The sequence below is a fragment of the Sprattus sprattus genome (genome assembly GCF_963457725.1).
Source record: "Sprattus sprattus genome assembly, chromosome: 10".
NCBI classification, from domain to species: domain Eukaryota; kingdom Metazoa; phylum Chordata; class Actinopteri; order Clupeiformes; family Clupeidae; genus Sprattus; species Sprattus sprattus.
The window spans coordinates 16037815-16065314 of NC_137908.1; the positions used below are offsets into that span (position 1 = coordinate 16037815).

At 44.7% G+C, this 27500-nt stretch overlaps 1 protein-coding gene across 1 annotated transcript in view; it reads left to right on the plus strand.

Moving 5' to 3' along the window:
• Window positions 1-27500, plus strand: part of camta1b (calmodulin binding transcription activator 1b) — a gene marked incomplete at both ends in the record, with an annotated part of 212362 nt that overhangs the window by 117893 nt on the left and 66969 nt on the right. The window contains one exon of the mRNA XM_080846235.1: window positions 23681-23816. Coding sequence (XP_080702361.1) covers window positions 23681-23816 — 136 coding nt within the window. The remainder of the gene's footprint in view (window positions 1-23680; window positions 23817-27500) is intronic.

The window sequence follows — 27500 nt, forward strand, 5'->3', positions numbered from 1 at the left end:
AGCGGCGTCGGGGAAATGGCAAGGTGTCAATACGAGATAGAGAGAGAGGGAAGCAGAGAGGGGGAGGTGCAGAGGAGGGGTAGGGGTGAGAGGGGCATGATGGATGTGAAAGAACGTGGCAGGGATGCATCAAAGCAGAGGAGGTATAAAAGAGGGGGAAAAACTGATGGAGGAGGAAGAAATAACGGATTCCTCTGCAAAGCGGAGCAGTGTAAGGGATTGGGATGGAGTGATGTCTGTGGGGGCTGTGTTCTCTGTGTGAGGAAGTCTGGGGTCACTTCTGACAAAGATAAGGTAAAGGTAGATTATTTTGGTTCTCGCCCAAAAAAAAACAGGCTGGCCTTTTTCTGTTCTGTATTTATCTAGTAGATCGTATGTGAAAACACAGGTGGTATAGCCTATGTTTAGAAATAGATTGTGTTGTAAGATTGAACTTTTCATAAGCATGCTCACTCACACACACACACACACACACACACACACACACACACACACACACACACACACACACACACACACACACACACACACACACACACCCACACCCACATGCACTCCAAAATCCATTACATCACTTGCTTTGGGGACTGCACAGCTCAGGTAAGTATTGTCAGCTGTTGTGACCAGCGTTACCTTGGGACATTCATTTTAGATTCGGTAAAATATCAATTAAGCGGAAACACTGCTATAGATAAGCAAGCGTAATAAAAAAGCCTCAGAAACAGAAGATTGGTCAAGAGGCCAAATCTATGGACGTGGAGCTAAAAGCCAATCAGGGTCCCAATATAGTACACAACTAAAAGTCTCTCCACCAATTCAAACATTTTTGTTTAATTTTATTTAACTTTTCTAAGTTGGTTCCTAGATAAAACATGATTACAGGCTATGTTACACTTTGTCTTCAGTATTGCATATTTAAATGTATTCATGCACCTATAAATTCACTGACAGCTTTTAGTATGCATGTACGTAAGGGCGCATTCCATCCATCTTTTCTGAAAGTTAAGGGTTAGACTGTAGGATGGGATTTGTGCACTGGCACAGACTTTCAGGAATACTTTCTTCAATGCATCTCAAGTAGTAATGACTTTCACACAATATATTTTGCATATCTCCATCATCGATTGCATAAGTGCCTGAAGTTCAGTTAATGAATTATGCATCTTTCTCAGGAGATTTATTATTCATTACTCTTAATGACATTTCGAGGATGTGCTCAGGTTCATGGCTGAAGTATGATTTAATTGCCAATGTCTGACTTGCTCTGTGATTACTGACAATGTGTACTCAAACTGACTACTAATCCACTTCATTGACATTTCTTCCAACAATTACAAAGATACAAATAATTTTGTGATAGTTAATGTGGCATAATTAATGCTTCTCACTTATCAACACACCACAATAGTTCTTTAACATGAAAACATGAATGAGAATCTCGTTCGTATTCATTATAGTCATTCAGATAATCCTCCTCCATACAAGTAAAGTTCATTATATCTCTTTTATAATTGTATACAATTTAGCTGAGCTTTCACATCTGGCCCTCTGTTCCCACTAGTTTTCTTATGAATATTAGAGTCACAAGGAACCAAAGCAGGTTGTTCTGTGTATGTGTATCCTGTTATCTAGTTGTGCCTTATTTTCAGATACTTGTGTTTTGAAAAGAAGTAGCTTCTCAGAGAAGCATGCTAAAGACAAATTCTACAGTCTAGGCAGTGCTTTTAACCAGTAGGCCTACAGGCGTATCATGTATCAGCACTCTCGATTCATGCTAATTGAAGTCATGACCTTGTTTTTCCCACAACCAGTCAGCAGCTCTTCATGAAGATATTACTATGAACACAATGCCACATATATCACCATCTAGAATGATCATGCCAGATATATCATAATGCATGCATGAGGTGCACCAGGCTGTAATGAAGTGATTTAGCAGAAAAAGGCACCTACAATGCAATGCAAACCTACAGCTAATGCTAATCAGTGTCAATACACTCAATATGCTTGGGTTCATGCAGGCTTTCTAGCTGGCAACACATAATGTACCACTCACAAATTATTCTGAGAAACACTTGGAGTAAAACTACTTATGTGTGAAAACAATGTCATGCTACGCTAAGCAGCAATGAATATATTAGCAGCCTGGCATCTGATCAGAGGTTGTGCTGAAGGGCTGAAAAATGGGCTCATGTAGACTTTCCCTGATTAGTGCGCTGTCATAAAGGTCGAATCTCCACACAACAGCAATCCTGATGCCAGGTATCGACCAGCAGTTAGACTAATCTCAGCATTAAGGAAACATTCCATGTGATAATAGACAAAGGCAAGCTTTGTGTCTCGAATGTGAGCTGAATGCAAAGATGACATTTTCTTTAATTTACATAATTATGTATTTATTGAAAACATTCAATGTTATTCCAGTTCTCTCTCTTAAAGACACCTGTGGAAAGTCTAGCCTATGACATGAAAAACTACTCATCTCAAGTAAAAAAAAGTAATAGTATATAAATAGTAATTTCTGCACACGTGTTTGAAAAGTTACACAAACATCCAGGGCAAAAAAAAACCTTGATGGTTCCAACCCATTAGCAGTAATATTCAAGGATCTGCGTTAAGGTAGGGTTTTCTAAAGAATTTAAAAACATCCATTTTCAGGCTTACCCTAAATTTTACTGATAATTTGATTCAAGTTTTACTCTTTGACTGTATTTATACATTAGCTCTGCAAAGGCTTAGTATTTTGCAAAAAAAAATGTATCCATGTACCTGCTGTGTAAGGCACAGAACTACACCTCAAACACGTTTCTTAACACCTGGCTAATGCTACCATGCAAGGCAAATGCAAATAGCTGTAGCTACGAACCCACTTAATCTTCATAATAATCCTAGCAGAGTTGTTATCTAAGAGTTGCCTAAGTAACCTAGCATAGTGTGTCATGTACACAAAGCTCCCCTCTAACATGTATTCACATTTAGTGGATCATACCTATCTAACATTAAATTACCACAATATGACTAGCTAATTTGCTACCTAGATATCTTACAACCTTGCAAAGTATATTATAATTCCTAATAATTTATCACATTTACATTATAATAATGGTAACAGCACAAGTAAAATACATTGATTGATATCACATGTCACAATACTACCCCAGCTCTATATTAACTAATATATATACTAATAATATATATTAACTAATGTTATTTACCTCACTCCGTTACCAGTCCTCTCAGTTTCACATGAGTTGGCTCCAAAATAGCTCCACTGCTGGTGTGTCAGTGTAATATATTTAGACCACCATAGCCAATTTCAATGGACATTGAACCTCCTACTGTCCAAATACAAGGACTGATTATGTTGGAGTTAAAAAATTAGGTATTTCAACGACATGAGCTCTTTAACCTTCAAAAAGGTCAGAATGCCTCTGGTCCACTGAGTGTACAGTTAGAGATACAAAGCATGCCAAAACCCACAAGACTCTTGAAGCAACTAAGGATCATTTTTAGAAAACATTGTTTTAACCCAGGTACGCACGTCATACACTCAACATTTTCTATAAAAGCCCTAGCTTTAGCTTTAGAGCCTCAAAGGCGATGATATCAAAGACCAGCTGTACACATGTGGGAGGGCGCTGTGCAAGGTGAAGTACATTATGCTGCCACCTGCACCTATGTCCAATTTAATGAGTATACTATTGTTGTGTGTATTGTATGTGGTGGATTTGTAGAAATGAGGATGAGTATGTATTTTTTCCATGATGCTCAGGTTTTATACTGAGCTCACTCTGAGGTTCTGTCACTAAAGCGTTACAACATCACAGGGACCAGGGCTGCAAAAATTGCCAGATACCCTGATATTACCTTCAATAACACAACCTTGAGCCATAAATCAGACTACTTTTTAACAGTTCTGCCCAGGACAGAAAAAAACACATTACATATTGTGATAAGACATTTGAATAATGAGTACTTTGTTCATCACATGACTATAACTACTAGCATTGCTTGAGGAAGGTCTAAAATCATTACCATGGATTTCACCTGCTTTTAAGAGGTAAATGAATATCACTGCAACATTGGCACCCTGGTTAACTGCCTTACCTCGGGTCCACTGAGTAGAATATATAACCATCTTCAGTACACACTCCCATTTTGTGTGCTAAGTTTCCCATGTTATCTGTCCCATGAATGAGCCCTTTATAAATGTATATGTACGAGGGCGAGAGGCGCGACTTGTCATTTCTCTCGTAGACTGTGCGTAAACCGAGCTTCACGCTGAGTGCATCCATTTAATCATTTCACACATGTTTTTCGGGGGCAGAGTGCAGCATGTGTGTATGCCTGAATGGAGGCTCAAAAGTCTTAGAACATTTGGCACCAAGTCAAGCAGTGAGAGACCAGACCCCCATTCTATGAATGAGATTAAAGGCTCAGATCTCGACAGTGCTGAGTTTGCATCTCTTGTTGTTAGGTAACATTTTTATCCCTCAAGGCCTTTCAATTAGGGTAGCTGGAGGATGTCAATGATATGCAGCGTGTCACATTGTCAATTGATAAACAGCTTCCCAGAGCGACTGATAAGAGCCTTTTGTTAATTAAAAAAACAAGCAAGTAAAAGGGCAAAAAAGCAGTATACTTGATAATTATAGTGACACTATATTTTATTCAGAGGTGTCATTCATGACCCCCAAGGGAACTTAATGAGGTAAAAGATTAAGTGTAAACAAAACAAAATAACTGCAGAAATAAGAAGATCCTCTTTTGGAAAGGAGGATGTGGTTTCCCCCCCCCCCCTTATTCTACAGATTTACCCACACCCATTTCCCAATTTCCATCACAGCCTGGCTGATTAGGTACACACACACACGCACACACACACACACACACACACACACACACACACACACACACACACACACACACACACACACACACACTCATACAGAATAAAGCAAAGCTCTGAGCACACAGCAGCTCAGTCTCTGTGGCTGGAGTTGGCCAGAGCTCAGTGTCTCGGCTCATCTCTCATCTCCTAACCCATCTGCATGGGGGCAGCCTTCTGCCAGGCCCTGCCTCACATCAGATGAAGGAGTCTATGGGTGATGGGGGTCTTTCCCGTCCCCATGCTGGGCTGGCCGAGAGGCTTTTTAATTAAAGGTAATTAATTACCGACCCCGGTGAAAGCATCGCTTTATGAGTCTTTTGGCGACGGCTGGTGATCTGCTGTACCTCATACTGATAGCGCGAGCTCCTGCGATGATGCTGGCATGAGATAGTGCTTCCCCCATCCTCACATATACAATGGCCAGGGGGGGGAGGATGGGCTGGATGAGAGTTGGATGCATGGAATAAAAGAAGATTTTTTTTTAAAGGCAGAGGAAAATCTCCAGCCATGAAAAGGAACATGTCTTTGAGTCTTCTGGGTTGAGAGTATTGTGCTCCTCCCACTCACACACATTCATACAGACACACACTCACAAATACACAAACACACACACACACACACACACACACACACACACACACACACACACACACACACACACACACACACACACACACACACACACACACACACACACACACACACACACACACACACACACACACACACAGCGAGCAAGAGAGAAGAGAGAGAGAGTCAGACAACCTCTGTCAGCACACTGCATCCCTCCCTTTAGAGTGCTGTCATAGGCCTCCAGTCCATTTAATCAAACACATCTCTGTGATTACCCTCTCCTCCACACAGTATGACAGAGGGAGAGAGATGGAAACTAATAGAGAGAGAGACCGATAGAGCGAGACAGATAGATGGAGAGGGATCAGCAGAGAGATGGGGAGAGAGGGAGGGAGGGAGAGAGAGAGAGAGAGAGGGAGAGCCTTGTGAATCAGTACTCCACCCACTGCCTTAATGTCTGCTGACAAAGTAAATCACACACACATAAAAGATGAGATTTGGCAGCCCATTACACCAGCGTTCCCTTACTTCAGGAAGTAAGCTAATGCGTATGTGTACGTGAGTGTGTGTGTGTGTGTGCGTGTGTGTCTGTGTGTTTGTTTGGGTGTGTTCACCCATGTATGTGCCTGTGTGTTTGAGAATTTCTGTATCTACTCATCAACACTCATGTGGCCCAGGTTTTCAGGTGGCTTGGGAAACTGAAAGGCTGGGGATGGAGGAAGTACTGTACATGTGGCGTCTAGGACATCATTTTGTTCTCCCCAAACAGCTAACTATCTGAATGTGTGTACTGAAGATAAGTTATTAGATCCATGGATTGTGGTGTGTGCACATTTTCCTGAGCAAACAGGGTGTAAAATGTGGAGGGGGTTTGACACTCTAAGTACTAGGGGTGGAAATTGCCAGAGAGTTGGGCAACATGTATTAGGCCACAATATAATTCTTTACATTTTATGTTAAAGCAAGTGTTGAAATCGATTCTGTGATACATTGCGATTTCTTTCTCCACTATATCATTAAAATGCATTATAAGTCACAAGGAAAATATCACATGACTAAATTCATCTCACTTGAATCTTCCCATTTAATTGTGTGAACATAATTATCACACATTTCAACTCCTGCTGTTCTCATGCATACTCTCCACAGTAAGTTTATGGACCACTTACATTTTTGTGAATAGTACTAAATACCAACTCAGTCCTTCACTGAACACACACACACACACACACCCACACACACACATACCATCTTGTGGACTTCCAAAGCAATGTTATCAGAGTAGACATTAGCAAAATAAAATTGAATCATTACATTAATCAAATACATATTGATACTTGGCGCCACTGTATTGATATAACATTGTGCCAAACATATTACGATGCTACACTGTATCGATTTTAATCTCCCACCATTACTAATTCATAATTAATACAGTAATTATGTACGTTTGACCTCTGAGTTTGCCTCTCATGTCTCTCCAGATCAGATGTTTTCAGTGAAAAAATGGTTTGATTTGATCTTTGACAAGAAGAACATGAAACTGAAGGCATCCAGTGGGTTTTTACCCTCCCACCTCATCCCTTCTGGTCCTCTGCCTGTGGGCATCATTAACATCTGATTTAATGCATATCGCATGATTAAGAATCATGGTTGATTTAATTCACGTTGCATGATTCAGATTCCTCTCGGCGGGCCAGGCAATACTACTGATGTGTTTGTCAAGATTACTGACCTGGGGTCAGATTCACTCACACGGCCCATGACCAGCTGCATATTTCATTGGTTCAGAGGTGGTTCTGGGAGCAGTGATGGTGTCTGGCAATGTGACGGGGTTAAAAGCCCTGCAGAATAGATTACAGACCAAGAGTTAAGTTTATCACAAAACCCGCATGGACATGACTTTTACTTGAAATGCCATTTTGTCCCTGGTATTTTCATATTAAATTCAGCTTAGGCATTGGCACAAGGTCTATGCTTCCACCGTCTTTCTGATTTTCACTCTGTGCTTTCCTAGTGATTCACTGTGGTAAAAACATGAAGTGAGGTTATTTTTTTGTTTAAATACCATGTTCTGTCTTCGCACTAAACCCAAGGTCTAGCTCTCATGGGTGCTGTAGTATATCTCCCTCTCCTGGGTTTTGCTTATTTTGCACCAAGCACATTATAAATGGATCTCTGTCAGTCTCCTTAATAGTGTGCATTTGTGCAGCACCTTTTTTTGTTTGCAGGAATGTTTATATCCAATTTTACACAAGTGACGGAATACTATTTCCTTGAATTGTGTCTCACTGTGATGTGGGCATAGCATTACAGTTCATCTTGCCACTGTTTAAAGCTCCAATATATAGTTTTCTGTTGCAAACAATACAAATGTTTCTAGACCTACCTTGACAATGTAGTCCTGCAGACTCAATGTTTCCCAATGTGTATATTCTATGCATTCGGGTCCTTTGTTTTACGGCTCGGGAGGCATAGCTTGCATGAAACAGAGGAACAGAGAAACAGAAAGCAAAGGAATACTGGGAGAACAATGTTTATTATCATATTTTCAGAGTTATATGATTGTTATGAGTCTGAAAGCATTTGAGAACAGAAAAGCACCATTTTCTACCCTTGTGATGCGGCACACATGAGGCCAGTAAAGGAGGTGTGTTGTTCCATGCCTTACATTATCCCCGTCCATTTCAGCAGGGTCTCTCCCTGGAGCCACAGCTGTGCTTTTCTCTGTTTCAGCGGGGAGCCGGTCTAAACACACAGCTAAATGGGCTTAGCCGCAACAAGCTCCGAGAAATCCCTATCCTGTGCTTTGATCACATCTACCGGTTACCACCACCCCCCAACCCCCAACCCCCCACCCCACATCTACCTCAAAACCCTGTCTCTTTTGTACACACAATCACAGGGTGGGGAGAGTCCAGCTTTCAGAGGATGATAGTGCCGTATGTTTGCATATGACGGGGTCTGCGTTACTCTCACGCCTCCCTGACTTCTCATTTCTCTCTCTCTGTCTCTCTCTCTCTCTCTGATTTTCTTTCTCTCTCTCTCTCTCTCTCTCTCTCTCTCTCTCTGATTTTCTTTCTGTCATCATTCACTTGTTTTTCGATTTCCTTCTTTCTCTCTCTCTCTCTCACTCACTTTCTCTTTCACGCCCTTTCTGATGGTTTTAAAGTAATGGAGTCCATGGAGGAGAGTAATAATTTTTGCACTGGTGTGTTTTAAAGGTGCTGACCATGTGTCTGCCACACATCACCCAAAGCAAGCAAGCGTGTGTGTGTGTGTGTGTGTTTGTGTTTGTGTGTCTGTGTGCTTGTGTGTACCAATCCATGTGTATATGAGCCTTTGTATAGCAGAAATGTGGGTTTGACCCTCATGTTTACCTCCAGGATTGTGTTTGTAAATGTAAATGAGCATGTGTATCTGCATAGCTCAATGTCTGCATATGTGTAATAATGTAAACAGTATGCACATATTAAGTCTATATGGTGGAATTGATATCAGGAAAGAGAGAAAGGCTCTTTAATGTCCTGCCATGCGGCATCCAGTGGAAAGACGTGTTGGTCTCCAGACCTCTATTCTGTCTTTGCTCTCTTCCATACTGACTCCTCTCTCTCTCTCTCTCTCTCTCTCTCTCTCTCTCGCTCTCTCTCTCTCTCTCTCTCTCTCTCTCTCTCTTGCTGTCTCTGTCTCTGCCCTAATGCAGATACTGTCTGACATTCTTCCCCACACATAGTTTCTTGAGATTGGAATACAATTTTTTTTTTTATATCACTCACACAAAGGAATGAACCCCCACAGCCCTGATACACTAATGATGTTTGTCTGTAATGCCACACAGCCGCTCCTGCAATACACTCATGCTCTCTTCCGTCTGCCTCCCGTCTCCTGCGCCTCCCGCGTCTCCTTCCCGCTCTCCATCTTCTCTCCTCTCCTCCTGCTCACTTCACCTGATAACCCATCATGGTGCCATGGCAGGGTGGTGGTGGTGGTGGTTGGGGGTGGGGTTGTAGTTGGGGGGAGGCAGGTAGGGGTGCGAGGAGTGAAGGTGGTAGAGACGGGGTAGGTTGGGGTGTTATGGGTTGGGGGCGGGGAAGTCTCGTTCAGCATGCAAGCCTCCCTCAGCCTGCTGGGCTGCCCGTCCAGATCCATCTCCTCTCGCCATATGCTTCCCATCCATCAAGCACCGCCTCCGACAGCCCGAGGAGGGGGGCAGCGGGGGGTGGGGAGGGGCAGCTTCGTGAGGTCACTTCCTCATCCTGCAGCTAGCGTTTGGTTTAGACCGAAGATGGTTGTACAGAGAGAGAGAGAGAGAGAGAGAGAGAGAGAGAGAGAGAGAGCAGCGGAAGGCTCCGCCTTGTAGGTTTTTAGTCTTCCAAAAGAGGTTTTCCTCCCTGAGTTCTGTGAAAGGATTTTAATGCTATTCCCCTAGCATCAGAAGGACTCCATTTCCTGTAAAGGTCTCTTATGCATGTACCTGCTCTTTTAAAATGATTCAGACTGTATTATGAAACTGCATTATGAAACCATTTTAAAACCATTTTTTAAAGTTGTGCTGGGGAAAAAATACCATCTAGTTTGAGTCAGATTTAGTGATTTTCTCATTTGATTTTGCCAGTTGATTCAGTGTGATTTTCTGAAATCCCATTCATTACCTCACAGCACTCCAGTAGAGCTCACATGAATGGGCCCAGTTTGAGGAGAGGGGGAGAGAGGAGCTCTCTAGCAGGGATGAGAGAGGAGATTGAGGGGCACCAAGAGAGCCAGACAGACAATCAGAGAGAGTGAGTCAGTGTTGGAGCGCCCCCCGCAGCCAGGACAAGGTAGAGCACACAGACCTGAACTGACCAATGACCTGAACACTGAGGACTCCTCCACCTAACGTACCCCTAAGCTGTTTCGGTGGTTTGTTGGGAGATAATATCTACTTGCCAGAAAGGGCTCTATCTCTGGAGATTAGCACAGTCGTGCTTGCTTCAGTATCAGCGAGCTATATTGCAGATTAGGAACGGCAATGCAGCTGTGTGTGACAGAGAGAATGAACTCAGCAAACACAGATTGAGAAAATACAGAATTGTTGAATATTTAGGCAAAAAAATCTGGCCCCCCTCTCTCTCTCTCCTCTCTGTCTTTCTGCCTCTTTCTCTGTCTGTCTCTGTCGCTTTCTCTTTTCTCCCTCTCCTTTCCCTTAATGTGTTTCCATGTGCAAATCGATGTTCCACTGTGGTGAAGGCCTTGAGGGTGGGCAGATGTAAGACGGCGTTAAAGTTTATGTGGCTTGAAAATGCTTCTCAAAGTACATTCAGGACGGAGATTTTCTTATGGGTTTATGAAGCTGTTGCCTCCCACACTACCCGTTGTAAGACGAGCCTGAAAACACGTTGCGAGTTACACTCCGTCAACATGTTAAATTGTCACGTACCTTGCTGTCCCAGGCTTCGTATGTCATTAATTAGAATGACGGGCAATCGCGTCAGCACTGTCAGTCCAGTGGAGTTGAAATCTCTTTTTTGCTTCATCTTCATGCCTTATGGCATAAAATAACAAGCAGCCGTGTGACTAATTTGTTTTCGGTCCTGACATACTTCTCGGATTAAAATAGCCTTTGTGTCTGTAGAATTTTTTCCATTCCTGCTGACAGACCAAGAATAAACTTTTGCCTGGGTGTAAATGACTCAGTGGTAGAGAATGAATGGAACTACTCTTGGAGCTGAATGAGAGCATTTGGCTCGCTGTGGGTGTTCAGTGTTCTTCACTGTGCTGCTCCATCGGTCCTTCACAGCGTGGATGGATTATGAAATCAAGGGCTGCTGGGCAAGAAAGCCTCCTGGGCCCACCCTACCCCCGGGCATGAGCGCACAGCAAGCAGAGGCTCACGGTCCAACCACCCTGTGCTTACTTGACATATTTAATACCTGTAGATAGCCTACTGGACTTACACCACCTCAACACATGATGTAATAAGCGACTTTAATGTATTCCGATTGCTGACGAATAGCACATTAACGGACAAAATAAAAAAGAGACCTGTATGGCCCATCATAGAGGAGCAGGCCACTGACCCAGCCTGACCTTTCACCTTGCTTAACATATTGTTGCATTAATTAAATCACAATAATTTTATTTACTATTTGTTAATTGAAAATAAATATACCATTATAAAGATTATATAGACATAATTAAAGCATCAACAACATATCCAATCTGATATGTAATCTTTTTTATGGATATTAAGGCATAACCACAATGCAACTAAGTAGGCTATAAAATGTTCATTAACCAGATTTTTATTGGGAAAGGGGGTATTTCAAATCAGAAGATCTCCTGATCACTACTACAGGCCCTCAGAACCCCTTACAATCTGAATCAGAAACAATGTTTCTTCATTCACCAAGCACAAGACGTGTAAGCCAACAAGGAATTTCACTTGGTAAGATTGCTTGGACACACATTAACACTTATCAATGTGAGACACAGTACTCACTGACCATGGGTGCCGTAAAGGCATGGCAGGTGAGAATGATTCCTGGCAGGAAGGGGTCCCGAAAATCTCACTGGGGGGGCCTAACTGAAAGTTCTGTCAGGGGACCCAGAATTCCTACCAGCGCCCTTGACACACACATGCTAGATATTTAAGGACATATGGGACATCACATATGGCACAGAGCATATATTTAAAGCAGTCCATGTCTATATTGATCAGACTAGCTCCAGACCACTTGCATTCAGGCCGGGGGCCCATGTGTCCCTTTGTGTATTACTAGGGGCCTTTTAGGGTCTCTCAAGGGTCAACCCTGGAGCAGTGGGGCTTACTTTGTGTTGGTGTTTAGGGCTTCTGTGATCTCTGACCCGTGCGGCCTGCCATCCAGGCTGTTCAGTCTTCAAAGGTAGTGTTCCGTGTTACCAAACAATGTGAGAACCACAGGACCGAATACAGGCACAGATTGTCTGTCTCACTCCTGTGTGTTTCTCCAACCACAATTCCACAGGAAGACTCAGAGTTTATTCAACATAGAGGAATAAGCTCCGGCTGGTCTTACCTTCGGGAACAGTGGTTGGCTTTCTTAAAAAAAAAAAAAATGCACTTCTTTCTTTCCCTCTCTCGTGGATTGTATCTGTCTTTTTCACCCTCACTGTTTCCCTATGCATCACCTCGGTCACATCCTACACTCTCATATAACTCTGGCACCAGTCCAGCGCTTTTAAGGGCCGCTCTGACACAGTGGCTGTCATTGGGAGAGGGAACACAGAGGTGGGAGAGGTAGGTGGTGGAGGAGGAGGTGTTGGCAGTGATGGCGGTGGAGCAGGAGGCGGAGGAGGAGGAGGTGGAGGTGGCGGTGGTGGTGGTGGTGGTGAGAGAGAAAGTGGCCGCTCTGTTCCCTGTGTCCTTCTCCTCCCCCATCCCCACATCTCCCTCCTGGGAATCAACCACTTCTGTCCTGGCCCACTCTGCCGCGCGCCGGTCTATCGATCAGTCCAGGGAAATCTGACATGTGGAAAAAAAAAGAGTGCCAGACTCTGAGACCCCTGAAATGATGATGGTCTAAATTAGAATGAGGCCATAATCGGGGGCGCATTACGTTCCAAGCATTTTAACTGAGCTGCTGTACCCTTTCATACTTGTACTTAAGACCTGCATAGAAAGTGAAGACATCTTCAGGCCTGAAGAGATATGCTAAAGAATTTTTTCAATGCATTTTAATTTGACCTGTGCAACAACAAGGTCCCCCTAAGACAGACTTTTTGATAGCTATTATAGTGTCATGAAAATGTTTGCCTTGTAAGTCACGCTTCATATGAAGCTCACTCACTGCTTGTTTATTTACATAATAATTACCTGTTGACAAAAGGTCTTCATGGCTTTGAGGAAAACGATGCATAATTCAGACTCATTTGAGAAGGGGCACTTGGGGTAATGTGTCCTTGAACTTTATTTTGATGTTGAGCCTGTTTAAGAATGTATGTATTTTTTTAAATGACACAATAGTAAGATGACTAGTATAATGTTCCTTGTCACTCTTTGTCAGTGTACATGGTAGAAACACATACCTGTAGTCTTCTAATGTCTTTGTGGAGATATATGAGCATCCTAGAAAAAATCTATCTTAAGGCACAATGCAGGACTAAGACTGTATGTGAGTATGCAAGCAAACAGCATTTAATCACCTGCAAACACGCTTTTCAAAAGAGGGGAAGAATGTAAGCAAGGGGGGAAAAGCCCACAGACACAAAATGATATAAATTACGCCAGTTATGGTCTATATGTTTCAATTTAATGTGCTTGTAATGATAAATTATTTTAGTTATGGACCCCAAAGAAGACTAGAGCGGGTGTATGGGTGGCGGGGACATTAGAACAATCGCGGCTGTCAGGGGAGGCTGTGGCCATTAGTCAATAAATTAAAGAATAATTACAATCCTTTCTGCTTCTGTGACTCTATCTGAGCGACCCCCACACACAGGTGGAATAGAAATGTGTTTGGGCAGTGGCTTATGGCAAGAAGGATAGAGAGAGAGAGAGAGAGAGAGAGAGAGAGAGAGAGAGAGAGGGAGGGAGGGAGGAAAGGAGAGAGAAGGAGTAGCGTGCACACACACACTCTCCAACTGCACTTGTGCGAGGCTTTGAGTAAAGTTTGTGAGATTGTTTCCGCTCGTAGATCCCATTGCCCTCTGGTGGGGGTTTAATCCTTTGTTCATAATGACCTTATATCCACTCCTGCCCCTGGTGACTCATCACTCGGTTCAGAGAGGACATTTTGTTGTGCTTGTTGTTGTTGTTATGATGACTGGTTTTGGCCGAGTGAGAGTTCACTCACCCAAAAAGATTTGTTTGTTGCGTCTACAGAGGTAACCTTGAAGCTGGTGTTGTTGATGAGGTAACCTCTGTGAGTCATTTCAACCATGGAGGTCATAATGTTGCAACATAAATGAATAAAAAAACAGAACACTATTAGTTGTATCTGTTTTGGCAGGGAATGACTTATCCAAGAGTTTGTTTCTAGAACGCTCTACTCCTCCCTGAAGAAGTCAAGTAATCTTCTGTTTGGGCTGATGGTTCAACCGAGCATGTGGCCGCCTCAGACAAACACACACGCACTCACACACACACACACACACACACACACACACTCACACACACACACACACACACACACACACACACACACACACACACACACACACACACACACACACACACACAGATGGATTTCAGATAAGAGTCTGTTGACAGAGACGGAGATGGAAAGCTTTGAAGACCAAAACAAACAAACAGGATAACTCCATCTATTGAAGCTCTTCAAGGCTGCAGGCCATGGATGAGTCTGAAGGCTGAATTCATCTGAACTGTTGTGACGAGGTGCTAACATGTTCAGGGAGGACAGAGGCGTTAAGCTTATTGAAAGGTATTTAGGCAGTCTGTGAACAGGGCTGTTCACCAACCAGAGTGGTGCAAAAGAAAATCAACCCTGACCTCACGGTCCTCAGCGCTGGCCTAGTTAGAGGACCTTCGATGTAGGCAAGCATATACTGTATTTTAATGTATATCTAATTATAGGTTGGTCCAGTTATGTTTTGAGGACTTAAGGCAAGAATTATTACTTGATGCCGTTTTACCTAATTCTAACATCGCATACACAAAGGATGAACTGGAGTGAGAACTCAGATCAGCAAAAGTAGACGGTTCAGTTTGTTGACAGTGTTGTTTGTCATAATGTTACACTGTTGACATTGTTAGTATGGAGCATTTGGTAGATGTAATCTGTTCACAATGGAGGCAAAAGCACTCTTAAATAACAGGTATAAATGCAAGCAGATTAGATCATTTCTCTAGATGGGCAGTGTTACTGTGGCTCAATATTTTGGACAAGGTGCTAGGAATACCAGGTAAGGTTTTTCTTTTGTTTTGATTTGCTTTGATTTTTTCACTTTGCTTCCTGAATTGGACGCATGATATCCCACCCACCCTGCGATTTCACAGTCAATCCCAACCGCTGTCACACACAGGTGACACACACAGGCTCCACATTGAGGCGTCATGCTGGATTCCCATAGAGGTGATTGAATTCCTCCCAGTCACATGCCACCCTTCATTTTCTATGGATAACAGTGAATCCATTGTAACCTCGATGAGCAAGAACACAAGGCACAGGAGGGCGCGGGTTTGTTTACTTGCTTAACAACAGGGTGGAAACAAATCAGACGAGACCACAAATCGGTGACTGAGCTAAGTCGAAAAAGAGGGATCAGCAGCAAGACCGAAACCAGCAACAGCCAGTTTTGGCAAAGTAGAATCACTTTTGGGTGAACCTGTTGTTAGAGGACAGGCGCCTCGGTTCTCCTTGCATCTTCCCCAGGCTCCAGAGCAGGAAGAGGCAGAGAGCTTAAGGCAGGCAGACAGAGAGAGCTTAAGGACAGAGCACAGAATCAGCGCTGACACCAGCAGCTTTCTATCCTGCAAAATTGGGGAGGTTGGAGAGAGAAGGTGTTCACCCAGTCTCCCAGTAAAAAAAAAAGATGGTTCATCATGTCCTTCCAATGAAAGAAGTTCAGCTTGTTTCATCTGTGCAGTGCAGCTCTGTTTGTAACTAGAATGGGAATGAAAGAGAGGAGGAATGAGAGAGAAAGAGAGAAACATATAAACATTTGTAATATTGAAGCAAAGTACACAGGTGCATGAGTCTCATGCAGAGTCTCTGTCTGCCTCACCGATTCACAAAAGCAAATGCACACCATGACGAATTACAAAATACAATATATATATATATATATATTATATATATATATATATATATATATACAGTATATATCATCCCATATACCACCTTTATAATATACATTATAGGCCAACACCAACATCATCATTTTAGTATGAGACAGATGTTCCCTCATCTAAATTTACCTGATTTCAGAATCCAAGAGCCATTGCATGTTGAGTCAGGTGGCTTAGACAGTCTGAACATCCTCTTGCTCCAGTAAGTGCATGCTTCCCAAAACAGATTGCAATTTTTGCTTATCAGCAGATGTCATAAATTGGGGGCCTGGCCCATAAAACTCTTCCACAGACTTTGGAGGCTCATTTTGGTCTGGCCCTCGTAGCCGGAACAACATCCGCACTAATGAAGCGTAATTCTAATAGCATGTTGCCTCGTGGTCCAGAAGGGCAACGCGCCCACAATGACAAGTCATCATGGGCAGAGGGTGTCATTGGCTTAACGACGGGCATAAATCTGACACAGCGGGACCAAACCGGTGCTTTACGAGCCTACAGTTACGCCCCCCGCACCACAAAGCCGGCTGTAAAGGGACAAAAAAAGAGGGAAAGTTTAACTACTGCCCTCTGGAGAAAAGGCCGGTGTCTTGATGTATTTCTTTTTTCTTTCTTCCTTTTTTAACCACCTAGCACAGCCTCTATGACAGTGATAAATATAATGAGATATTAAGAGTGTCGGCTGTGCCCTTTTTTTGCAGAAGTGTTTGCTTTGGTATTTGACAATGCTCGTTTGGGGATTTAGACCATGTCCTCATCTGCCATCCTATCTCTGTCTCAGAACTCTGTAAACTTGTCTCACATGAGCACGCTCTAAACTGAATAAAAATGCTCCCTTTTTTTCCTCCCATCACCGATCCACAATTCTCTGCAACTCCCCCCTTCAGGGCTTTTCCACCCTTACCTCTGCCAGACTAATGAAGCGTGGATGTCCTGCACGCATCCGTTGTTTGTGTAAAGCTCTCGCTGCGGGGGCAATGCTGTGCCTCTCCATTCTCCCAGCATCCCCTCTGCCCAGTCCACAAGTGTCCCTCCGGCTGCTGGATAATTTATGCGCTCGCCGTCTGGGTGCCTGTTTCACCACGCACCCTGGCATGATGACTGACCGCTCGGAGTGCTCTGGAAAAGTGCCATTAGTGTAAGGAAAGAGAGAGAGAGGATGGGGGGAGGAGGAGGGTGGAGAGTGGGAGAGAGAAAGAGCATGCAATCCCACAGAGGGCTGTGCTGGGCACGAGTGAGGGAGGGAGGGAGGAAATGGGGGTCAAACTAATCAGAGGCAGCGATAACAGCCAGCCTGCCTGCCAGCCATGGGGGGAGAAGCTATTGATATTCAGATATGTCCACCTACTGTGCTGGCTAGTGTATGTATGTGTGTGTGTGTGTGTGTGTGTGTGTGTGCGTGTGCGTGTGTGCGTGTGCGGGTGCGGGTGTGGGTGGGTGGGGGTGGGTGTGGGTGGGTCGGTGGGTGTTTGTGTGTGTGTGTGTGTGTGTGTGTGTGTTTGTGATAGGGAATGTTTTAGTGTTGGGTGTGTTACCCCTTTTAGTGTTGGGTGTGTTACCCAAAGTCACACTCGTCCATATAGATTCCGGAGAGTTCCTATTAGCTCTCGAACCGAAGGAGTGGTAAAAGAGACTGGCAGGAGAGGTGATGTCTTCGCAGCTATCTCAGATCTGGAGTCACACCGTCCGTCTAGGCGGTTTGTAGTTTGTCACCGACAACTTCCACAAATTCCATCTTGCTTTGGCACCACACTTGTGTTCCTGTCAGTCACCAGGCTCCTCAGTGCCTGTCAGCTTCAAGGCCACTTTTTTCCCTCTCCTCAGAAAACGCACAGCATGAGACAGTCGAGTGTACACTACAAAGTACACTACACCCACCAACATGAACCTGCTGTGACCTTCCAGTACTCCAGTACTCAGATCTGTTTGTAGAGACACCTCATCAAGCCCCTTTCCTGTCTGAGGTGAAGACATGGATAAATGATGTATCCATCTCATCAGGAGCCAGTGTGTTTTTCATAGTAAGGGGGTGGAGGATGCTGGGGGATTCGTTTGAAGCAGCGTCGAGACAGACGCGTGTCATCCTCACGGCTCTCACTGATCCCGTGACGCACTCCAGAGCTGACATGAGACCAGCATGCCTCTCACTCACACAGAACACACACACGCACACACACGCACACACACACACACACACACACACACACACACACACACACACACACTCCAATAGAGAGGGTCCTATCTTTCCACCCAACTCCACCTCCCTGCTGCCAGTCTTCCTCCACCTCCCTCTTTTTCGTTTTGATTGAGGCAAGTAAAAAAGAGTTACTTTCTGTGGTGATTTGGTGAAATATTAACACCAAGATACACTATAGTCAGTGTACATGTATATATTTTCATGAAAGAGATAAAGGTGCTATTGCATGTTGGTAAATGTAGTCATCTGAAGAATAGTGGCTTAAAAGTTAGACTCGGAGTTAGATATGGAACACATACAACTTGATGACAGAACTTGATGACACTTTGCACTTATGGTTACTGCAGGTTTATTAAAGAACTTTTAAAGTGCCTTTGTATAAGACTAGTCATATAGAGATCTGTCTGCTTGTGTAAGAGTGAGTGAGTGACTTTGTATGAGATGGCTCATAGAGCACTGTCTGCCTGTGTAAGAGTGAGTGAAACACAAAACTCGGGGGATGAACAGACAGAAGGAAATAAAAGAATGAATCAGAGTTTGGAAAAGAGACAGGAGAGGTGTGAAGGGAAAGCCATGGAGAGATGCAGAAAGAGGGGGAGGGACAGTGATGAAGAGAGATAGAGAGTAAGAGAGAGAACGAGAGCAGAGAGGAGGAGTCGGAGAGGCAGGATAGGAAAAGGATGAAATCCGCAAACATGCCGCGCCGCTTGTATCATTTCAGAGATGAATCTAATCTCACAGCGATCAAAGCCTGCAGCTTGGACCAGATCGGCCCGCAGTAAACCTGTCAGTGTGAAATAGGTGAACTTTACTCAAAGCTTTAGTCCAAGAAAAACCCTCAGAGGTACAAAGCAGCAGTGGAATCGACCTTTCAAGGGATGTGTTCCTGGTAAATTACAAATATGGAGAAACAGAGGAGAGCAGAGAGAAAGGGTGACGGAGGAGACTGTTGATTGAGGCCTTCCACCGACATACCCAGACATCCTTGAGGCACATTCTACTCACATACCAAAGCTAGAGCTGTATAGTGTGCAGCGGAATGTTACTGTGAGGATTCCTCTGTCTGTTTTCACTAGGGCAAAAATGATGAAAGGCCTTGAAGAAATTTCGGAGCACTTTTCAGGTCTCTGGGGGAGAGGTTTGTCGTTGAACTCTCTATGGAACCACTCATAGAACAATAGCAAGTTCAACACAGTGCATGACTGTGAAGCCGAATAAAAGCACTATTTTATGGCAATGAAGTAAACAATTTATTTATTACTGTTTAAAGGCATCATCTACATGTTCTACCATAAATAGGCCACACTTCTCCCAAGGGACAAAAAAGAACAGTGTACCACATAAAACAAAAATATTACCTACTCTGTTCCAAGATATTCAAACTACCCAAATAATGACATTCGGCTCTAAAAATACTTAAAGAGCGTGTAGACAGTCACACATAAGAAGAGACCGTTACAAGAACGAAAGCTCTTTAGCTTATACAGTGCATTAACAAGCCAGGCCGCAGCGATAATCTTATCGGCGGCCATGTTGTATGGCAGCGGGGCGTGTGCGGTGGTCACCTGCGAGCGTGTGATTATTCACACATGAGTGAGAGTCCCAGAGAGGGTGAGGAGGAGGAGCGAGGACTTGTGGCAAGCGCTCGCTGCCAGGGTCACGCTATTGATTGTCGACAGCCGGTGCTTTCTGCTTTTGGGAGATAAGCTAATAGAGTCCTCCTCCTCCCCGCTTCTGCATATGCTCAATCATACACACACACACACACACACACACACACACACACACACACACACACACACACACACACACACACACGTATACACACACATACACGCACATGGACACACACACACATACACACACTCACACGCTCTCTCACACACACACACACACACACTCACACACATGTACGGAATGATCGACCCACAGTGGTGCACAAACAACTTTATGCTCACATGCAGTGCAAACACACACAGGGTACAATGCTCACACACTGAGACATGCACACACACACACACACACACACACACACACAAACACACACACACACACACACACACACACACACACACACACACACACACACACACACACACACACACTCACACACACACACACACACTCTGGTTTAGATGAAGTCACCTTCTGTCAGTGTGATATTATCCACTTGCCACCAATAGATGTGTATGACAAGAGTGTTGGTACGTGAGTGGGTGTGTTTGTGGTGGTGGTGAAGGGTGGGGAGGGATAGGGGGGCTGGTGTTAGCTAAACATGCACCCACCCACACACACACACACACACACACACACACACACACACACACACACACATACACACAGGTGTGACTCCCAGGGGCCCCGTAAGAGCGCACTTGATTGATGAGCTTGATTGATGACATTGAAGCAGGGGGAGGTGAGTGTGTACACGAGGGCCCATTTGTTATCCGCTGCCATCGCCGTGATCACGTTTATTAGATCAACACTTGAAGGTGAAAAGGCAGAAATGCAAGCTGACAGAGGTGGTGTGTGTGTGTGTGTGTGTGTGTGTGTGTGTGTGTGTGTGTGTGTGTGAGTTGGGGTGGGGGGGGGGGGGGGGATGAGGTAGCTTGATTGACTTAGCCAGGGGAGACAGCGACGGCATTCTCTGCATTCATATTGCCTATAAACACGCCGCGAGCGATCTCAACAAGTTGTTCTGCGGGGACGTTGAAGTGGATATGTCCACTTAATCACAAGTTTGTTTGCACGTACAGGTGTGTGTGAGTATATGGCTTGGCGTGATCTCTTTTTAACAGTCTGTAACGTAAAAGTTGATGGCTATTGTCTTTTCTTTTTTTGTTGAATGCATCTCAACAATGCTCCCTACTTCCACACCACGAGCCTGACACAGTGATACATCACTCAGCTTTAGTGCCTTTTAAATGCGACTGTGTTTAACTCTGCCACCTTCCATCTTCTGTGTTGCCATTGGGCTGTTTTACCTCTACTTGCCTCTACATGCTCTGCAACTTATGGAAAGAGAGAGGTCTCTCTAGGACGAAAGATGCCCACAAACACTCATACGTTCATGATGTCCAGGTCCGGTCCTGTTCAAAACGGATTTCATTTAAGGGGCTGCCCAGAATCCAGCGAAAGGCATCTTCAGAGAGAGAGAGAGAAAGATAAAGAGAAAGTGAGGGTAAGAGAGAGGGAAAAGAAGAGAGGGAGGAGGTTAACTGAACTTACTGAAACTACAGCTTTTCTATTGCCTTTTATTTTTCACATTCTCCTGATGTATTAAGTGGCTGAAACAGAAGGCCCTCCTGTCTTTCGTGTCAGATAACGAAGTGGTTAGCTCTTTCGGCCCCAGTCGCCGTGCATAAATATGTATAATTCAGATAAGATTAATTGGATCGTCTAAGTACACATAGACACGGGCATGAATGCGGGACCAGGGCATCTTGCTGGTTTCTGTTTTTTTCCCCCCGCAAATGTGCTTCAGGCTCACCACGAAAAAGCCTTGCTTAAGTGCTTTTTTTCCGGGAACAAACTGCCTTCAATTAAAAAAGAAAATGGCTTCCCCACAGGTCCTGAAAGAGGAGTTGAATAGTTTTCACACTGCGCCCATAAATAGCTCTGTTAAAATATTAAACTCAGTCTGAATGCCCCCTCCCCCCCTCCCCCTCACACACTCACAAAAATAAAAATAAAAGAGAATAGAAGAAAAAACACAAGAAAAAAAAAAAGGAAAAAAAATAAACAGGACACAAAATTACTCACCTCTGTTTGGTGGGGGTGAAATAATTTTTAATGGATTCTCAGGAGCTTTAAGAAACAAGCGAAATCATTTATTTTATTAGGGTCTTGTTGCACCCAGCCTTGATAAATGCACCCTGTCTGTGATAACTCACCCTGCTGGCTTGTGTTCGAGTGGCATCCAGTAGGGAGGCTTTGATTTGGCTTTCATTTGTAACAGCGAGCTGGAAATGGAATGGGGGGGTTTTGTGGCATTGTGATACATTGCTGACAATAGGCAGAAAGAGCAACCTCCGCACCTACCGCAAAAAGCCACACCACGCAGACCCTGAAATGGCTCCGGAGACTGTTGTCGTGGGCGATGACTTATGCCCTAGGAAGCATTTGGAGTAAACACTCTCACCAGCCCTGGGCTAGCGCTGTGACTGATGCAAACTGTGTCACAAAGACTTCAAGTAAATATCGGCTGTGCAGAACCATGACCAGATACGTTATCTCGGCAAATGATGAGGTGCTTTTTTTTGTCTGGGGGTGGATAGGTCACCTTGTAGTTTGGCAGTTCACTAATATACTGTAAATTGATGTAACTGGATTTAATTTGCAGTATCATACTAAAAAAAACTTGTTCTCATGGGGGAATGGTTTCAAACAGCCTCAGCCTCAGCTGGGAAAATTACCGCAGGAGTTTGTTTCTCCTGTTTTGAAATCTGGAGGTTTTTAATTCATCTCTATGGTGAACCGCATTGGAAAATCCTCTGGCAGAGATGTGTATTCTCCTCAGCTTAGATCACAGACAGCATATCAAACCTGTACACTTAGTAATCCAGCTGCGCTCTCAGTGGCATAACTGCAAACACTAAAATTCAATTCTTAGATGAGCAGTCTGTGCCGAATGCCCACACACATATGGTGAGGTTTGCCTGGGGAGGGGTAGCCCTCAGTGGGCTGTGGACCACAGTGTGTTTGCAGCCGGAGTGTGTTTGGGAAGGGGTCACTGGTGCATGTATAGTGACGACCGTGTTTCTATTTCCTCCCGGTAATATTTGTGGTTGTGGATGCTGTGTGATGTCCTGATGTTTCCAGAGTTCTGGAAAATGAATTTTAAATGTGTCAACGCGGCTGTGAAAAAACTGCAAGCCCACGAGAACCTCCAACGAGGACCCTTTTGTTGTTTCTTCTCCAAATTGTGTGGTGTATGCATTTGTAGCTTTGCTGGGTCTATTATGTAGCTCACTGAGCAACATCATGTGTCCAATTACAGAGCACTGCTGGTTTGCGGCTCCCCTCCTCATTAAAAGGAGATGCTTGCGTCGTTTGCTGCGTTGGACTTCGCTTCTGCTGAGGCCTCCACTGGCTGGTTCTTCAGTGCTGAGTACAGCTGGGTTTGCATATGGAAGCAGCAACTCCTCCTGGGAGCTGTGTCATCTAAACCACTGGGAGTGTGTTCATTCTTCTCGCTCATATCTAATCTCTTTTTCTGTCCCTGCCCCCTTTTTGTGTTGTCATCCACCAGGCCACAGAATGGGTCCATGATTCTGTACAACAGGAAGAAGGTGAAGTACCGAAAGGACGGCTACTGCTGGAAGAAGCGGAAAGATGGCAAGACCACGCGTGAGGACCACATGAAGCTGAAGGTGCAGGGTGTGGAGGTAGGGAGGCTTTGCTGCTTAAACCCTCTGCTTGGACTGTCAAGGGTCACGTTTCCTTTCTTTTCCCTCCCAGTAGCTTCAGTCAGGTTCTCCTGCGACAGCCTTAGCGCCGTCTGCGCCAAGGCAGTGCTGCTTTCCCTGCGCCCAGTTAAACAGGCATTTCACCTGCTTTTTAGGGCTCCTTTCATTTCTAGCACAGAACCAGGTAAAACCTTCAGGCCTAATCCAGGGATTAGTGGCCCTGCTCCTGGAAAGCTGCAGTCTGTGCAGGTTTTTTTTTCTAGGATAGCAGTTCAGTTTCGCCCATAATTAAGGCCTGAAATACCAGGTGACAGTGCTCCCGGGCCAATCAATTCCCCTAATTAGTTACTTGAGTGCCGGGCTACAACAAAAGCCTGCGCCCACTGTGGATCTCTGGGAGCAGAGCTGCTTAGCTGCGGTCTAATTGGTGGTATTGTATTAGTCCCAGAGTCTCCAGAGGACCCTCTCCTTCAGAGGTGCAAGAATTTGGAGAAAAGGGTTATAGCACACACAGTGACTACCAGTGCCCAAAGAATGCTATTAAAACAGCCACTCAGCCACTGAAGCCACCCTCTCCTGTTGAGGCGGAGAGGAAAGAAATCCCTTTTCAGATTGTCGCTGAGTATTCTTATCGAGCCACGGACTCCCCAGCCCTCCCAGGCCAAAGCTACAAAGAGCTGTGATCGTTATTGTGGAACCATGGGAAAAGTCCCAAAAGCCCATGCCGCATTCTATTCGGGGCACAGTGCTGGAATGGCTACAAGTTTGGTTTATTAGTTGTGAAAATGAAATAAACACAGATTGCCCCTTTTCTTTCCACCTAGGCAGGTGTTTGTGAGTGTGTGTGTGTGTGTGCACGCGGATGCATGTGAGTGTTTTCGTGTGGGTGTATGTGTGTATTTTTATGATATGGGTCTTGTGGAAGAATGGGAGAAAGAAATAAAAGGCCGATGCAGCATATGTGGTTATTGTGCCCTGGTGATGTAGGTTGCATGAACTCTCTCTATGGCTGTGTAGGTGGACCCTTAGTGACAGTAGTTGGCAGAACAACAGCACACATGTCAGCAAATGTCCCTAACCCTTCTGCAGTGGATGGGAACCCACACAGCCCTGTCATCTTATCTTATCTCATTGGTCTACTGTGTCATCTGAGGAGTGGGCCCCGCTAAGTGAGACATTAATGAAGTGTGGTCACGCTGCCATCGTTCCTGCACGCTGATTGCACTGAAGACAAATGTCAAAGATATCTGCAGTGCCCCAAATGAGCAGACAAGGAGACGAGCACAGAGATGTGCTCAAGAACAAAGGGTTCGGGAAAACACATCGGACACATTTGCCCCCGTTACCCTCACATCCTCAAACATGGCCGCCGTAGCTTAGGGCCTTTTATTGCTGAGCATGAGCCATTAAGGAGGTTGAGAATAAATGATTTGTGATCATCTGTTTTATGTATCACGTGTACTCAACCAACTTCAGCTTGTTAAACATAGTGCCATTTGTCACTCCCTCCTGCCCTGGTGATATCAGACACGTGGGGCACTTTAAAGTCAGACTGTCTATATTGCGCAATGTAATACTTCTTGACCGCGAAAAGGCAATTTTGGTGAGAGGATATTGTTTTGACACATATGGGATATAAAAACCGGGTGGCTGAGGGTGAATAGACAGAGTGGCAGAAATTGGCCGGAGCCGGAGCGGTCACGTCACGACCCTCCCTGTTAATCACAGGCTGCTGGACCTGCCACTGCCAAGAGACAAAGAGAGGGGGAGGGAAGGATGGAGAAAAGTGTGAAGCACCATCTCAACTACTTTTACTGCTGACCTTTAGATGTTGTTTACCGAACCCCCAGACCTGAAGCGGACCAGAAATCGATTAGCGCCATACCCCCGATCTCAAAATTCTGTCTTTCCCTTTCTCTGCCTTGCCTTTTGTCCGTCCATCACGGCTGCTCAACCTTCTCCTTTCTCTCTCTCTCTCTCTCTCTCTCTCATTCTCTCTCTTTCTCCCTCCAATAACAACAGATAAAGCATTATGCAACAGAAGCCCTTGCCACTGCCAATGAGATAGCTATAGTGAACAAGGCACTGGTCCGAGTAGAGGCAAGGGTAATTACTTTAGTGGGGGGGGGGGAGGGGGGGGGGGTGGAGAGGAAGCAAGAGTTAATAAAGACGATTGAAGTCAATAGAGGTGGGAATTGACTAAATGATTGAGATCGCGTCTGTTTGACTGAGGGGAGAAATCCAAAGAGTAAACAGCAGTGTCGCAGATGAAAGAAAGCAGAAACTGGAAGCAACTGTGGTGAGGCTTCTCCCTATTGTGCACTGTTGGTGAGCCACTGAATAAGAGCGTAATAGCAGGGTGAGCAGCAGTGTGGTTTATCATGGCTGCCTCATCCAATGACTTCCCTGTTCCCTCTTAGCTGAACGTTCTGTGACTTCTGGGGAATTTTGGAGGCTGTTGTTTCCCATGATGTGATTCTCTCAAGTTTGTGCCCAGGAGTGGAACTAGTTTTGTGAGAAAATACAGCAAGACATTTGTTCATGCTCTGGCCATGGCCTCCGAAGGCATGTTTAGGAATTTGACTTGCTTTATATCAGGACATACAGAGAACGAATGGCTTGGTGTGATAATGGGCAAAATGAATCTGCATTTTCTAACACACAAACACACACACACACACACACACACCTATACAGAGAGAGAAAGAGAGGGAGAGAGCGAGAGAGAGAGAGACATACCCCCCCCCACACACACACACACACTTACACACACAAAAGCTACTTAAATACAGGCCATGACAGATGTGCCTCAGTGATGTGCAAAGCTCTGGTAGCCTGGAGACTTCTCAGCTAAACCAACAGGAATAAATCATGTCCATTAGCAGAGCAGTGGAGAGCCTGCTGAAGTTGAAGGGAGAGCGCTAGGTGAAGAAAGAGAGAGAGAGAGAGAGAGGGGGGGGGTGGAGGGAGAGAGAGACAGGGAAGACAGCCCTACTGAGCAGACAAAAGATGACAAGACAAACTCCAAAACTTTGGAGGTCCAGTCCCCCTGTACGCCCACCAGAGATTCAAAAACCAACAGTCAGCTCACTAATAACACGCCACACATGCACACACACACACACACACACACACACATACTGCCTCCCCATAGCTGGGAGACCACAATTCATCATCAGCAATTCATTCCAAGCTGATCTCCATTTTTACCAGTGAGGAACCGGTGATGCTAATGCTATTTTTCCCTGCTTGCATAATTTCTCAGTTAGGGAGGCCGGATCTCAGAGTGATGGAGTGCCGGCATTACAGGGCCAGCAATTGTAATATCTGAGTAATGAGGGGGTGCGATTGAAATAGTAATGGCCGTCCTATCCCGTTCGCGCCTTTGGAATGGGCACAGGATGTAGTTTGGCCTCAGACACTGGGGTTGGTGTTGATGAGCCAAGCCGCTGTCAAGATGTAGGCCTAAAGGCCTCAATATGCTTCTGCATTCTTCTCCGACCTTCTCCGCCCTCGAAAATAAATGGGCGGGTGGTCGGATTCAGAAGGATTTGATCGTACTTACAGGCCGTATACACTTCTACGACGGCTGTGGGTGCTGAAAGTAATTTTATCGCGGCAATAATAATTATAAGGACGGCAACAGCGCTTTAAAACGACGTT